At 35.4% G+C, this 14,251-nt stretch overlaps 1 protein-coding gene across 1 annotated transcript in view; it reads left to right on the plus strand.

Moving 5' to 3' along the window:
* LOC144435009 (midasin-like) overlaps positions 1-14,251 on the plus strand; it is a 74,395-nt gene that overhangs the window by 421 nt on the left and 59,723 nt on the right. Inside the window, 22 exon segments of the mRNA XM_078123543.1 lie at positions 409-629; positions 1,098-1,188; positions 1,914-2,065; positions 2,318-2,425; positions 2,727-2,910; positions 3,404-3,616; positions 3,980-4,051; positions 4,498-4,661; positions 5,514-5,628; positions 6,101-6,276; positions 6,975-7,056; positions 7,790-8,004; positions 8,610-8,822; positions 9,324-9,532; positions 9,734-9,846; positions 10,361-10,497; positions 10,936-11,040; positions 11,407-11,520; positions 12,268-12,339; positions 12,774-12,849; positions 13,258-13,523; positions 14,073-14,251. Of these exon segments, the coding sequence (XP_077979669.1) occupies positions 409-629; positions 1,098-1,188; positions 1,914-2,065; positions 2,318-2,425; positions 2,727-2,910; positions 3,404-3,616; positions 3,980-4,051; positions 4,498-4,661; positions 5,514-5,628; positions 6,101-6,276; positions 6,975-7,056; positions 7,790-8,004; positions 8,610-8,822; positions 9,324-9,532; positions 9,734-9,846; positions 10,361-10,497; positions 10,936-11,040; positions 11,407-11,520; positions 12,268-12,339; positions 12,774-12,849; positions 13,258-13,523; positions 14,073-14,251 (3,277 nt within the window).

Below are 14,251 nucleotides of genomic sequence, written 5' to 3' on the forward strand. Positions count from 1 at the left end.
GTGCAGGTGTAAATCGTAATAATATCATGATATAGGGACTAGGCTGTCTGCGACTAATCTCTTTTTTAATGGGCGCCACTTTGGTTAGAGCACGTCTCTTTTTGATTGGGAACCCCACTTTTTGATTCCCAACCCCTCAGCGATGAAGGATAGCACTAAACTAATAGTAATGGGGTTGGGAGTATCATTCTCCCTGATATTATGGTGATGAGAAAATTTAAGTCCATTCAAAACTGAATGCCATTCGTAGATTTTCAGTATTCTAAATTTGAATGCATGTCATAAAGTGTAGACTTGTGAGTGTGACAGCATATAGCATTAGCAGGACTCCATGCTATGGCAGCTGTTTTATTATGTTTTTCAGAAAATAGGCTTCCCATACCTTAATTTATGTCGTTTTCATTTCAGATATGGACTCCCCAAGACAGACATTTGATATTAGAAACCTTATCCAAGTATTTGGTATCACCGAATTGTACCATCCCAATTGGTAGAGCATTTAAGTCATTGATTACAGATTTGCTGGAGCGAGAATTAAGTAGACATGATGGAAAGTTGAGTCTGAATTCACACGAAAAACTATGTATTGCAATGGCAAAGTTGACATTTGTAGCACCAGATGTACTCGGGTAAGTGATTCTGTGTTACTATTTGCCATCATGATTTTTAAAATGAAGTGACAGATAATGGCTGTGGCAGGATAAGGTCACTGAAACAGTTTTCTAGAGACGTTTCTTGAGATGTTCTCCTTCAGGCCCAAATTTTTAACAGACTGACCTTGTCATTTCATATTCACACAGACCTATATGGCAGTGTCCCTTTCATAATTCATAAACATACAGTTCTTTGCAGCCCTTTTACATGCAGAGGATTGAGTTCTTCACATGGCCATTGGCCTAGCAGGTCCCCATTTATACAACTGGGTTTACTAGGGCACAGTGGAGATTCGAATCTTAACAAAGGATTTTAGTCATTCAGAAACAAATGACAAAGTTTAAATTGGTAACTTACAGATTCCAAGATGGCTACTTTAACAGTAGTTACTCAATGTTTTTATAGATTTCTATAATTGTGTTATCTTTGGATTATACTTGCAGATTTTCAATGAAATATTTTCAGACTGCTCCTCCATTCTTCCAAAGATTATCAGACAGAATAAACACAGAACAACAACCACCAAAGAAAAAGGTCTGTTTTATGCATACTTAGAAAGTAAAGTGAATGAAAAATTTTGGTGTAATTTGTAATAACCTGTCAGCATTGTGTGTACACAGGCCTGCACTTACACAAGGATGTTTATAAACTAGACTATACACGTGCTTGTGTATGTGCATGTGTGTGCTAGAATACATGACAGTTTGGGACTTACTATGTGTGTGTGTACATTGCATGTATGTCCTAGCACATAATATGTAGGGTACATATGTCCATCATTACCAGTCTTTTTTCTAAGGGCAGTAAGTAGGCAAAATGTACCAGGGTTCCCAAACAAAAGTATGGTAAATTGTCCATGAAACTATGCAGTTTTTACCCCTTTCCCCCTTCTGTGAATACTGGCGGTCCCCAAATTTAGCAGAAACACTGATCACTGTGGTAGACAAAAATACTTCATGGTGGTGACACAATTAATAGACCTCACCACCCTTCAGACTTGTATTACTTTCATGAGACAATGAAAGAAGGAACAAAAAAAGGAAGTATATTTTGGAGGGAGATAATAGAAAAGTTTTGACAGCCTTTTGATTTAGATACCAACATTTGCAAATTTGTAGAACTTACTACTGGTTCACTCATGTATCATTTGGTTTGTACACACCAGAGGCAGTGATAGTCAAAATGTTGGAAAAATCTATGAAATTCGTTGTATCGCAGTGAAGGTATACTGTAACCATTGTTTTATATGTTCTTTACAGAGCAAGAAGAGTTACAAAGAGTGTGCATCAGATTTGGACCTTGCTGTCACAGCCTTTAGATTTCTTTTCATTGCACCTGATAAATTCAGAGATATCTGGGACTGGAGCCCATTTATGCAGCTACTACAAAATGAAGACTCCAAGACAAGATGGTAACACTGACAATTCATTTATTTAGTAGTTACTCGGTCTAAAATGAGTAATCAGTTATCTTTTGTGAGAGTTACACTTTTTGAATTTTTTGTCAAAATCATCAGTGAATACCTGGTAGATATGAATAACTGGCCATTCTTCCATACTAAAAGTGAATTGTTTTGTATTCTTCAATTCGCGTTGCCTGTGCTGTAGAGTTTGTACATCTTGGTAATATTGAATCTTTTAATAGTCTCTTTAAAATTTGCCAGGTTTGCTGCTCAAAGTATGGCTATTGTATTAAGAATGACGGAGCTACAGAAAACAGAGTTTTGTAGAAAATTATTTACAGAAGAAGAAATGAAAAGTTTCTCACTAAGGTAAGTCACGACTCACCTTGTACAACGTTTTCTGTATGGAATAGCTAGATTGATAGATTGTAGTCCAGTTTTTCTTCAAAAACTACATTCAGGAACAGGCAGATACTATATATCTAATGACAGTATTTTTTGTCAAAGGTGAGTAGGTAAAATAGACTGTAGTTCCCTGATTCAACATCACAGCTTGCAACAGGCAAGTGTATAGTTTCATCAGTAAACTGCAGGCACATTGCCAGGTCAACTTTCTTGACCTCTAACAGTAGAAATTTGATTGTCGTAATTATTTTGTTTCTCTTTATAGGTGCGATGAAATAGCAGACAGGAACCTAGAGAATGCATTATTGTTGACAAATCCTACAAAACAAATTGAAACTGTAGGTCAGGAAATGTTAACGCATACTCAGGGCAGTATTGTTAGCAGTGATCTGTGTGATGCAGTGACAGCAGTGTGTGGTATAGTGTTACCAAAGAGACAGCCTATAGAGGTATGTGCTGAATCTGCTGATGACTTTCAACGAAAAACATTTGAATAAAAGTTTTTTCTGTACATTTTGGTATATTTTTTAGTAAAACCAAATAAATAACTGTTTGTACTCATTCAGTTAATGTTATGTCTTTATCATGATATACTGGTAGTTTCATCAAAAGGGTGCCATGTTGTTTGCATAATATAGTAATGTCAGTGACATTTGATTGCAGGGTAATTCTATCACAGGGGATAATTTGAAGTGATTATTTTCTGGTTCTTTGTTGTCTTTGGAGGAGGCATGTGTAACTTGTACCCATCAACTTGAGAATCTTCACAGTCCAGCATTAGCCAATATGATCGATAGTCAGGCTGCACCCCTCCCATATCAGCCATCTAGAAATTTTTGTTCTTGAGTAGCCAACTGTGGCCATTACTGGTAGTCGGGCCCCCAGCACCCCTTCCCCCATATCAGGCTAAAATCATGACTCTCTGAGTCTTTGTTTTTCTAGGAGGAATCTGGTTTGCAACTTGTACCAGTGCCGTCAACTTTGAGAAATCTTCACAGTCTAGCATTAGCTATTGCTAACAGTCAGCCAGTTCTACTAGAAGGTCCCGTAGGTTGTGGCAAAACTACACTGGTTGAGTACATTGCAGCTATTACAGGCAGAACTAAGACACCACACCTAATGAAAGTACAACTTGGTGATCAAACAGATAGCAAGGTAAAACACTCCTCATTACAAAATAAGGCAGAAACCCAGATAATGAATGTGTATTTGCGAATATATTATTTCACACCAGTGTTTGTGCTAAGGTTTGGATTCCACTAGAAGGGGGAACTTCATAGAAGTATATTTTGAGAGATGTCAATGGTCATACTGTTTTGAATCTCTATGAAGGAAGTAATATATGCTTTCTAAAGATAAAAGCTTATGTAGGCATCGTATTCTACAAAGTATTTCAGAACCTGCCATTTGAACAATGTAACTAAATGTAAATCTTGGGTCATCTCGAGATCACAATCATGCAATGGCTTTGTGTGAGTTATACTTGATTTCTTGTATTTGTGACTGTTATATTTGTAGGCTTTACTTGGAACATACAGATGTACTGATGTACCAGGAGAGTTTGTATGGCAACCAGGAGCTCTCACTCAGGTAAGTACTCAGTTTTGTTCTTGAGTAAATGTAAAGTTACATAGTTATAACCATTGCATTGTAAGGCAACTTACTTTTGGTATAAGGCTCTCTTGATCAATGTCTGCAAACAAGAAGTATATCACTGATTTGTTTAAAGTTCTTTAGAGTTTGGATACAGAGATCATATCTTTTTAAAAGACTATGTCAGATTTAGATTACAATTTTGGTAAAAACACAACTTTCTGGTAGTCAGAGCTACAGTAAACTCTTTTAACAAAAGAATTATCCTATGTAATCTTGTTTGCTTCACCACAAATAATCCAGCTAATAACCAAAGTGCACCTCACTGGCACTCACTCATCAGGGTCCTTTTATCATGTTATCGACTGGAGTGTTTTGTATACAATCTGTATTTAACAGTGTCTGTGAATTCTGTGATGATTGACTGGTGTATCATTTTGCAGGCAGTAACTCAAGGACATTGGATATTACTTGAAGACATAGACTATGCACCAATGGATGTTGTGTCAGTTCTTGTACCACTTCTAGAATCTAATATGTTGTCTATTCCTGGACATGGAGACACTGTCAGAGCTGCACCAGGATTTCAACTTTTTGCATCTCAGAGGTATGTCTCATATTCCTGCAGTTGTTGCTAAGCTTACAGAAGTCAGTCCATAGCAACAACATGTACGTGTTGCTAAACTTAGCAATCAGACACTGCAGTCTGTAGCAGTGACCTGTACAAGTTGGAGATAAACTTAGAAGTCAGACATTACAAGCCATACCAGCGTTGTTGCTAAACTTACAAAAAAATTGAATTGTACACTACTCATACATACATACATACATACATACATACATACATACATACATACATACATACATACATACATACATACATACATACATACATACATACATACATACATACATACATACATACATACATACATACATACATAAATACATGCATGCATGCATACATGCATACATACATACATACATACATACATACATACATACATACATACATACATACATACATACATACATACAGACACACACACATACATACATACATACATACATACATACATACATACAGACACACACACACACATACATACATACATACATACATACATACATACATACATACATACATACATACATACATACATACATACATACATACATACATACATACATACATACATGTAATGATAGACAACTGTTTCTGTCACAAATATGTAGTGTTGTGAAATTTTGATTTTTACATGTTGAACACTTGTAACCAATTCCCATCATAAATATTTTGGAAACTGCCATCAGCAAACAAACAACATGAAAGTCTCAGACAACATATTTCAATGCTCACGTCTGTCATTTTGAGTTTTGTCCCTGATTAATGCTCATGGAACATGAAACTTTTTTAGTGTATGTTTGATATTTTTTTACTGTTTGACTTATTTTGCAGGCTACTTACAGGTACAGGTGGATTATTTAAACAACATAATTCTAACTCTGTTCTGTTAGAGAGAATGTGGACCAAGATAAGTGTAGAACCCTTATCAAGGGATGAACTACATCAGGTTAGTAATAAAGACCATGCAGTCTAGTTTGCTTCTGTGGCGGCCATATTTGATTGTATCCCGTATTAGAAGTAATGAGTTGTTTAAACTGTTCCTGAAATGAAAGTTAAGACCGACATTTCAAGCAAATTTTCACAAGGTTGTATTAACATTTGGAATTGATGAACCAAACCTAGAACTTAATAGAAAGTGTGCAGAGTTAATCAAACACACCATGTGCACATCCTGCAAACTCACACACTAGCAAAGATAGATAACTTGATGGTATCCCACTGTTATAACATTCCATTGTTCAATACTGAGGTGAAATAAGGAATTGAAACAAAAAAAAATTGAAAAAAATTGGACAAAATCTACTTATATATACTGCTGGAGTTAAATGGTGTATTTATTTACCTAAACATTGGGTCAGTTCCTTTATTTTGTACTTTGAATGTAGTAAATGTTATTATGTTATTTTAATGTTTTCCAGGTTATCCTTACTGTGTATCCAGCTCTTGCTACTGTACTTGATAAATTGTTAGATATTTATTGTATGTTGTCTGCTGGCAGACATGATGTGAATACCGAGGAAGGTCAGGGTCAAGGTCAAGAAGATTTGGTAAATGTTAACTTTCATCACCATGAAGGCAGACTGGTATCAACAAGGTGAGTTAGCAGTGTGAATAGTGAAAAAGGAAAATATCGAGGATTTTAACCTATGTTGGGATTCTGATAGAGAAACTTTAGTCCATGTATCAAGTTAAAATGACTGTAATGGTTCTGAAAATTGTGTTTAATAAATTTCACACAACTGCAAATGTGAAGGCATTACCAAAAGCTTTGAACGTGAACATCTAGCTAGCGTTGTTCACTTGTGCACATTAGATGGTGAAGTACGGTAGATTGGAACTGAATATGACATGGTTGACTTGGCCTGCAGTGATATTCAAATATACAGTCTTCAGCTGGTTCTCAAAGACTACTTTTTACGGATTAATAGACTGGTACAGTGTGCACATGTATTAGAAGACATTTTAGTCACTACTCATTTTTGCGTTTTTGGTTTTCAGCAGAATAAGTGAAAATAATTCTTTAGCAAAATTTTCCAGGTTTACAGTATATATTTATCAATTACCAAAAAAAAACCCCAGAAAGTGGAGTTTTTTCTGGGCAAAACAGTGGCAAAGAATAGAAATATCAATAGTCTAAATTTTTACTGACATTGTTGAAGAAGTCTTTTGTACCGAGAATATAACTATCTCCACAAACCTCTCTAGTGATTTATGTGAAAAAGTAGATGTACAATTTTTTGTAAGAATCAAAAAACGGGTCCATAATTGATGTGATTTCTGTGTTGTTTGCAGAGATCTGATGAAATGGTGTGCTAGGATAGTAACAGACTTTGATGTGTCTCTATCTTCTACAGCCAACATGGTCTTCCAAGAGGTAAAAACCATTCTGAATCTTTACAGCCCTATAGTATCTATAACCAATACGTTTATCACATTTTTTTTCATATTTATTTTACTTATGTATGTTGTTGTATTTGTTGAGGTATGTATGATGCCACATGACCAGTCCCTATCAACACCCCACAAATTTGTAATCAAGTCTGTGCCCCATTCTTTACATATGGACTCTCAAGTTGAGTGGTCATCAGATACACATATTTTGGTGATGTGTTTGTTTGTTTGTTTGTTGGACAAGCACAATGTGTTGTCATGATCACTGCGTAAGCTTTTACCTATCCCAAGATCCATTGCCACCTTGTCTTTCTCCATATGTAGTTCATACATGCAACAGTCTAAAAGTTCTCCTGTATGTATTGTCACATACACACATTTTGTTGATGTATTTCTTGTATGTTGACACACACAGTGTTGCGTGTGAAGATCATGATGTAAGCTCTTATGTATCCAAGTTTGGACCACTTCCTTGTCTTTCTCCATGTGTAGTTCATACATGCAACAGTCAAAAAGTTCCCCAGTATGTATTGTCAGCTACACAAGTTTGGTGATGTTGACCACCACAATTTGTAAATTCTTATCCATTGAGCAAGTTCCGACCACCTACTTTATACTTACCTTCATATGTAGTTCAAACATGTAACATTCAAAAAGTTCACCTGTAGGTGTTATTTCATTAATTTACAATTTTTGACAATTTTTGTTTCTTTTAGGCTTTAGATTGTTTCTGTGCTGTGTTATCAAAGCCAAGCACAAGACTTGCCGTAGCTGAAGCAATTGGATCCAGAATCAATGTCAGCAAAGAAAAGGCTGCATTCCTGTGTGAAAAGTACAAACCCAACATTGATATCTCTACAGCAACCATGCAGGCTGGTAGGGCAGTCTTGAAGAGGAAAGAAAAAGACATAGTTGGCCTTGAAAGGTGAAAGTAATTCATGTTTTGGGTTAACTTTTTGAAAACAGACACAGTTACTATCACTGTGTAGGTTTGGATACGACTATTTCTTCGACAAAAGACATTGTTGACCTTGAAAGATGAAAGTGAATTGTCTTTTGGTAGACTTTTTGTAAGCATGTACAGTTACTGTCATGGTGAAGGTTTGACCATTTCTTCCACAGAACTGCATCTCTAAAAGTCTAAGCAACAGTTTGTTAGCTTTAGTATCTAACATTGGCTAAATAACGGTTACCAGTAATTCTGTTTGGTGTCTGAATGACAGTGCTAAAAAAGATGGACATTTCTAATATGCAACCTGCTCTTGGAAAAATTAACTGAAAACATAAAATTTGAACATCTGAGCTCTTATAGGCCTAGTAATATCTTGTCTCGAAGATAGTAACAGAACACAAATTGCTTTAGAAATGTATTCATAGTACCATCAATCAGTTAGATAGACAATTTTGGCCTAAAAATTAGCCATAAAGTGAAATCATAAAGATGAAAGAGAAGCTACACTGCTTTCACAACCCTTTTTGGCATAACCTGTAAATATGATTCCCATTCTGAATATCATAAAATATTTTCACTTCTAGGACAACGACTTCAACCTTTGCCCATACAAGGCACGCTACAGCACTGATGGAACGTGTTGCTGTGTGTGTTGCCAATAATGAACCTGTGTTACTTGTTGGAGAGACTGGGACAGGAAAGACATCAGCAGTTCAATATCTAGCAGAGGCCACAGGTCATAGGTTAAAGGTCATCAACATGAATCAACAAAGTGACAGTACTGATCTTCTTGGAGGGTAAGTTGAATGCTGGGATGTAGTTTACTTGATTAGAATGTAAGCTGTACAAGAAAAGTTGTTTGTTTTCAATTTTAATTGGCTGTATTCGTAAGGGCCAACAACTGTGCAAAGCTGTTGGTCCAGCTGAGAATCACAGCCAAGAATTAGCGTTGACCAATTTTGCATACGAACTAAAATCCTGCATATTGATACCCATAAGTGGTTGCTTTCATCATAAGTGGCCATATTTGATTTCTACTTGGTTGCTTTTGGACTAGTAAACAAGATGGCTGCATGCATTGGTGCATAGTATAAGTATACATCCTACATCTGCATAAATGAACCCATAAAGTGATATTTTAGTCCTTCTCAACAGTCATGCATGTTTTAGATTAAAAATTCACATGAGTATGTTTTTATTTGTCAACAGCAGTGCCGAATCCAATATGGCTACTACTGATTGCACTGCATAGGAGCTTGATATGTGATATATATATACATGTTTTTTTGTTTGTACAGGTTCAAACCAGTGGATGTAAGGCAGATAGTTGCCCCATTCAGAGAAGATTTTGAAGCCATTTTCTGTCAGACCTTTTCCAGAAAACAAAATAGCAAATTCTTAGGACATATCCAGGACTGCTTTGCCAGGAAAAAATGGGAAGAGTTATTCAAATTGATGACTCATGTTGTAGAAAAGGTTGGAAAGAAGTGTGAACAAACACCAGTCGGTAGGTGCTCCTGAACTGTTCTATTTTCATTCTGACAGAAGATATCCACTACAGCCCAATTTTGTTTTTGATTAGTTTTTGCTCCATCTTCATACATTTTACATTCGAGTGCAAACTTAGGTGTGCTCTTTTGGTTATTTTTGAGTAATAACAAAAAGAAGTATATCATGTTAATTTATTTCTACTTCATAAACCCCCTAGCTTCAGAAGAATTATCAACACAGTCTAAATGGCAGATGATTGGTCAAAGACTTCAACAGTTGAAGACTCAAGTCAAACATGCACAGAGTGCTCTTGCTTTTTCCTTTATTGAGGTGAGTAATACAGTGTGTATGAATCACTTTGAAATGTGTACAAAGGTGTGCTGAAAGATGGCAAAAATGCTCTCAAAAATGGTAGAATTTTCAAAGATACTCAAGACTAGAAATTGATAATATTGAGAGTGTATGGTAGTAAGCTTAGTGTACAAGTATTAAAAATTATAATTGACAAAATACCTGTTATTGTACTAAGTACAAAATTGTACTGTATTGTTATTGTTACTGTCCCTCACCAACATGTTGTATAAGATTGGAAATTAAATTCAACTGATTTCCCACGCTACTCCACCACTGTTACCAGGGTTTTCAAACCTTAACAAACTTCACCAGCAGTGGTAACTTGAAATACAACTAGGTACATTAAGGCACGAAATTGAACATTGTCCTGATAAAACTTATAGTGGCCGTGAGAGCTAATAATACTGCTGATTGCTGGAGTTGTAATTGGAAATTTTCTCATCATTTAGATTTTGTTAAATCAAGTTTTATTTTTTTGCCTCGTCATCAGGGAACTCTTGTAAAAGCATTGAAGCATGGTGATTGGGTACTACTAGATGAAATTAACCTTGCTACGGCTGAAACTTTAGAATGTCTTAGTGGACTTCTAGAGAGTAAATCAGGATCTGTTGTCTTATTAGAAAGAGGGTAAGTTGAAATAGTCAAAAAAAAAAGAAGCCCAGAGCCATCTTTCTCGATATTATGGGAATAGTCAAAAGAATTTCAGATCTGTCTTTCTCAATATTATGGGAATATTTCAACTTGAGTGCATAAATGTACACACAAGCATAATTCCTGTGCCTTTTCACCAAATCATTGCAACGTAATCAACCAATGAAAAATCTTTTTCCTATTTCATTACCTTGACACATTTATAAGGTAAATCTTGGCAATCTAAAACATTAAAATTGGTGATGAAATGTTAATGATGAGCAGTTTGCTAGCTGAGGGTTACAAATTATGATAAAAATTAATGTACATATGTTGAAAGTCTGTAGAATTGTTCATTGTCAAATACTAATATAACGGTCAAGCACCCCCCCCCCCCCCCATATGATTTATAGTAATATTATACTTTTATTACAGAGACACAGAACCAGTCATAAGAGATGAAAATTTCAGACTTTTTGCTTGTATGAATCCTGCAACAGATGTCGGCAAGAAAGATCTACCTCCAGGAATCAGAAACAGGTATGGCATAGTACAGATGATTGTACACCCTCATGGACCTTATACAGTATAACTGAAATTTTGGAGAGTATGTAAAAAAAAATTGAAAAGAGAAAAAAAATCACTTCTCATTGAATGGTTGATAATAGAAATTTTTTATAGAGAAAAGGATGGAATATTGGAGAGAGGGGGTTTTTGCAGCCTACTGAACCTAAAATACATACTGCAGGCAGGCAAATGGTATTTGACTTTGCTGTAATGGTATCAGTAAAATTAAAATTATGGTCCTGGTAAATTTGTCACGTAATTTGTACAGGAACTGTAACAATAACTGTAGTGTAATGCTGCTGTTTTTGTACGTTGATTTCTTTTGTTTTTTGTTGACAGGTTTACAGAGTTTTTTGTTGATGAATTAGAAGAAGTGGCTGATTTGAAAGTTCTTGTTAACAGTTATTTGAAGGGGTTGTCATTGACAACAGCACAGGTAGATGGTATTGTAAGGTATGTGTACTTGTCAGTTTTCTTGAGATTGCTATAACTAACCATTGCTTGGTGGGCACTCCAGGTTTTCTGTTGAGGACAGTATATGTAGTACTAGTAAAAACCAATTTATAAATAAATCCAAAAGTGTTTGAAGTCATGTGATGAATCTTTAAATGAACTGCAGGTGTAAGAATGTATTTCAAAATTCCTGCTAATGTGAAAAATATGTCTGAGATGTAAGAATAGTAACTGTAGGATGATTTTCTGTCACCAGCCATACATATGAATACAATATACAATTTTATTCATTGATACAAAATCTCAAATGTCATGTGTTTACAAACACAGAAAGCATACAGTATTGTCATAAGATGAATTCAAATAGATAGCACTGATAACAAAATGTCTGAACCAAGATAAACAGTTGTATTTTGGTACAAATGAACATTTCTTCTCGGCGGCAAAATTTGTTTTGATTCTCTTTGAGTAGAAATGTTCATTTGTTACTATAAGATTGAGAGTTCATGAACATTCATTCTTGCAAAGTGGATTTTTAGTCAGTACATTTTGTCAGTCATATCTCATGTCCAGACTAGAGTAGAAATGTCAACTTTTTGTCCCCTCCCCTCCCCCTGATTTTATATTATATTATAAAATAAAGATATAACAAATATGATTTTAGTACAGTTTATTAGTGATATCTCATGACCTAGTGTATTATAATCATGACTAGAAATGTCAACTTTCTTGCCCCTTTTTTTCTAGATTTTATTTGACTGTAAAACGTGAAGCGATAAAGAAATTAACTGATGGAACAGGTCACCGACCCCACTACAGGTGAGACTTTGTTACTTTGTGTCAGTATCAGTCAATTAATCCATGAGTCAGTCAGTCAGTTAACCAATCAGTCAGTCTATCTGTCAATCAATCAATCAATCAATCAATCAATCAATCAATCAATCAATCAATCAATCATTCAGTCAGTCAGTCAGTCAGTCAGTCAGTCAGTCTGTTAGTCAGTTGATCCGTCAGTCAGTCCGTCAGTTAGTTGATACGTCAGTCAGTCCGTCAGTGAATCAATCGAACTCTGAATTTACCAATGTGAGTTGATAAACGTATTGGTAGAGTAAGATACAAGATATACATCAACCAGTGGATGTGTTAGTGACTGCATGACACAACAGGATTTGTCACTTAAAAAGCCAAGTGTAAATTGTTGTACTTTCATTAGTAATTTCTTGCTGTAAAAACATTGCATTCTTTGCTTTCAGTTTACGTACATTGTGTAGAGCATTGAGACAAGCTGCTATCAATCCTTATGGCAATATACCAAGGTGTTTGTATGAGGTAAGCCCATTATTTCATAACATTTTTTCAGGTGAAATGTTCTGTTGATAACTGCTATTCTTATTTTTTGATTTCTTCCTATTTGTTCTTGTACTTGATGATCACTTGGTGAACAAACCCAATCAGCTCACAAATTTAGTTTGTTGACAAGCAAGTGATAGTACACAGCTCTGTAATAATTGCTGATGATGCTCTTTTAACATGACGAAAGCTTGTCAGATTTTTTGGAAACCCTTTGAGTTCAGTTTTTATCGAGACAGGCCAATTTTCATTTGTGTTTTTAATGATTGTATACACACATACATAGTACCACAGTAAAGAAACGTTGTTTACTGTTCATTTTAAATGTATCCTGATATAATAAATATATAAATATAGCCTGATTAGTATTTCTACATTTTTTCGCAGAGTTTCTGCCTCAGCTTCCTTACACAGCTGGACAGAGCTTCCCACCCAGTCGTTGAACAACTCATCTGTCACCATATACTTGGTAGAAGTAACATCAAAAGTGTTCTAAAACAACCTTTGCCACCACCCACAGGTGGACATTTTACTAAAATGGAAGGCTATTGGGTATCCATGGGTGAAAATGAACCAATCCTGCCAAGAGATTACATTCTGACCAAGTCTGTCAGGGCAAACCTAAGAGATCTGTCTAGAATTGTCTCTGCTGGGTACGGTTTTATCTAAGTTTTGTTTAGTCGAGATCTGTCGAAGGAATTTGCTTGTGGTCGTACTTGTTAGTTGTTATTTTGTACATAAAGAGAAGAAGTGCATCTACTTGTGTTCAGTCAGATCACTTGTTTTCTTGTATCATACCAGGGAAGCATATCTTTAAAACCAAACTAAATTCTATAAAAAAAATATTCAATGCTGGAAGTTTTTGAGCAAACCACTAATAATGAACCTGCGAAATATTTTGATCATTTGAATTATGAAATCTGAAAAAGACAAGAGAACAGTCATCATGTAGAATATTAAAATTTAAGCCCTATTTGTACAAATGGTGTGAATGTTACAAAGCAAGATAGAATGGTCTAGGGGAGGGGTGGGAAAATGAAACAATGAAAAGGAAAAGAAATTGGTACTGGTAGTAACAAATGAAGGCAAGCAGGAGCTTAAGTTAATATGACTTCACAAATTCTTTGAAAATCATTTTAAAATAAATATCCCAAATAGGAAACTACATGTATATTCACTAATCTACTCATTTTCACATACAGAAGGTATCCAGTACTCCTACAAGGAGAGACGTCAGTTGGTAAAACCAGTCTTGTAAACTGGTTGGCTAGAGCTACAGGTAATCATTGTGTACGTGTCAACAACCATGAACACACCGATTTACAGGAATATGTTGGATTCTATGCTGCTGACGAGACTGGCAAGTTAGTCTTCAAAGAAG

Source organism: Glandiceps talaboti, chromosome 5 (genome assembly GCF_964340395.1).
Source record: "Glandiceps talaboti chromosome 5, keGlaTala1.1, whole genome shotgun sequence".
In the NCBI taxonomy this organism is placed as follows: Eukaryota; Metazoa; Hemichordata; class Enteropneusta; family Spengelidae; genus Glandiceps; species Glandiceps talaboti.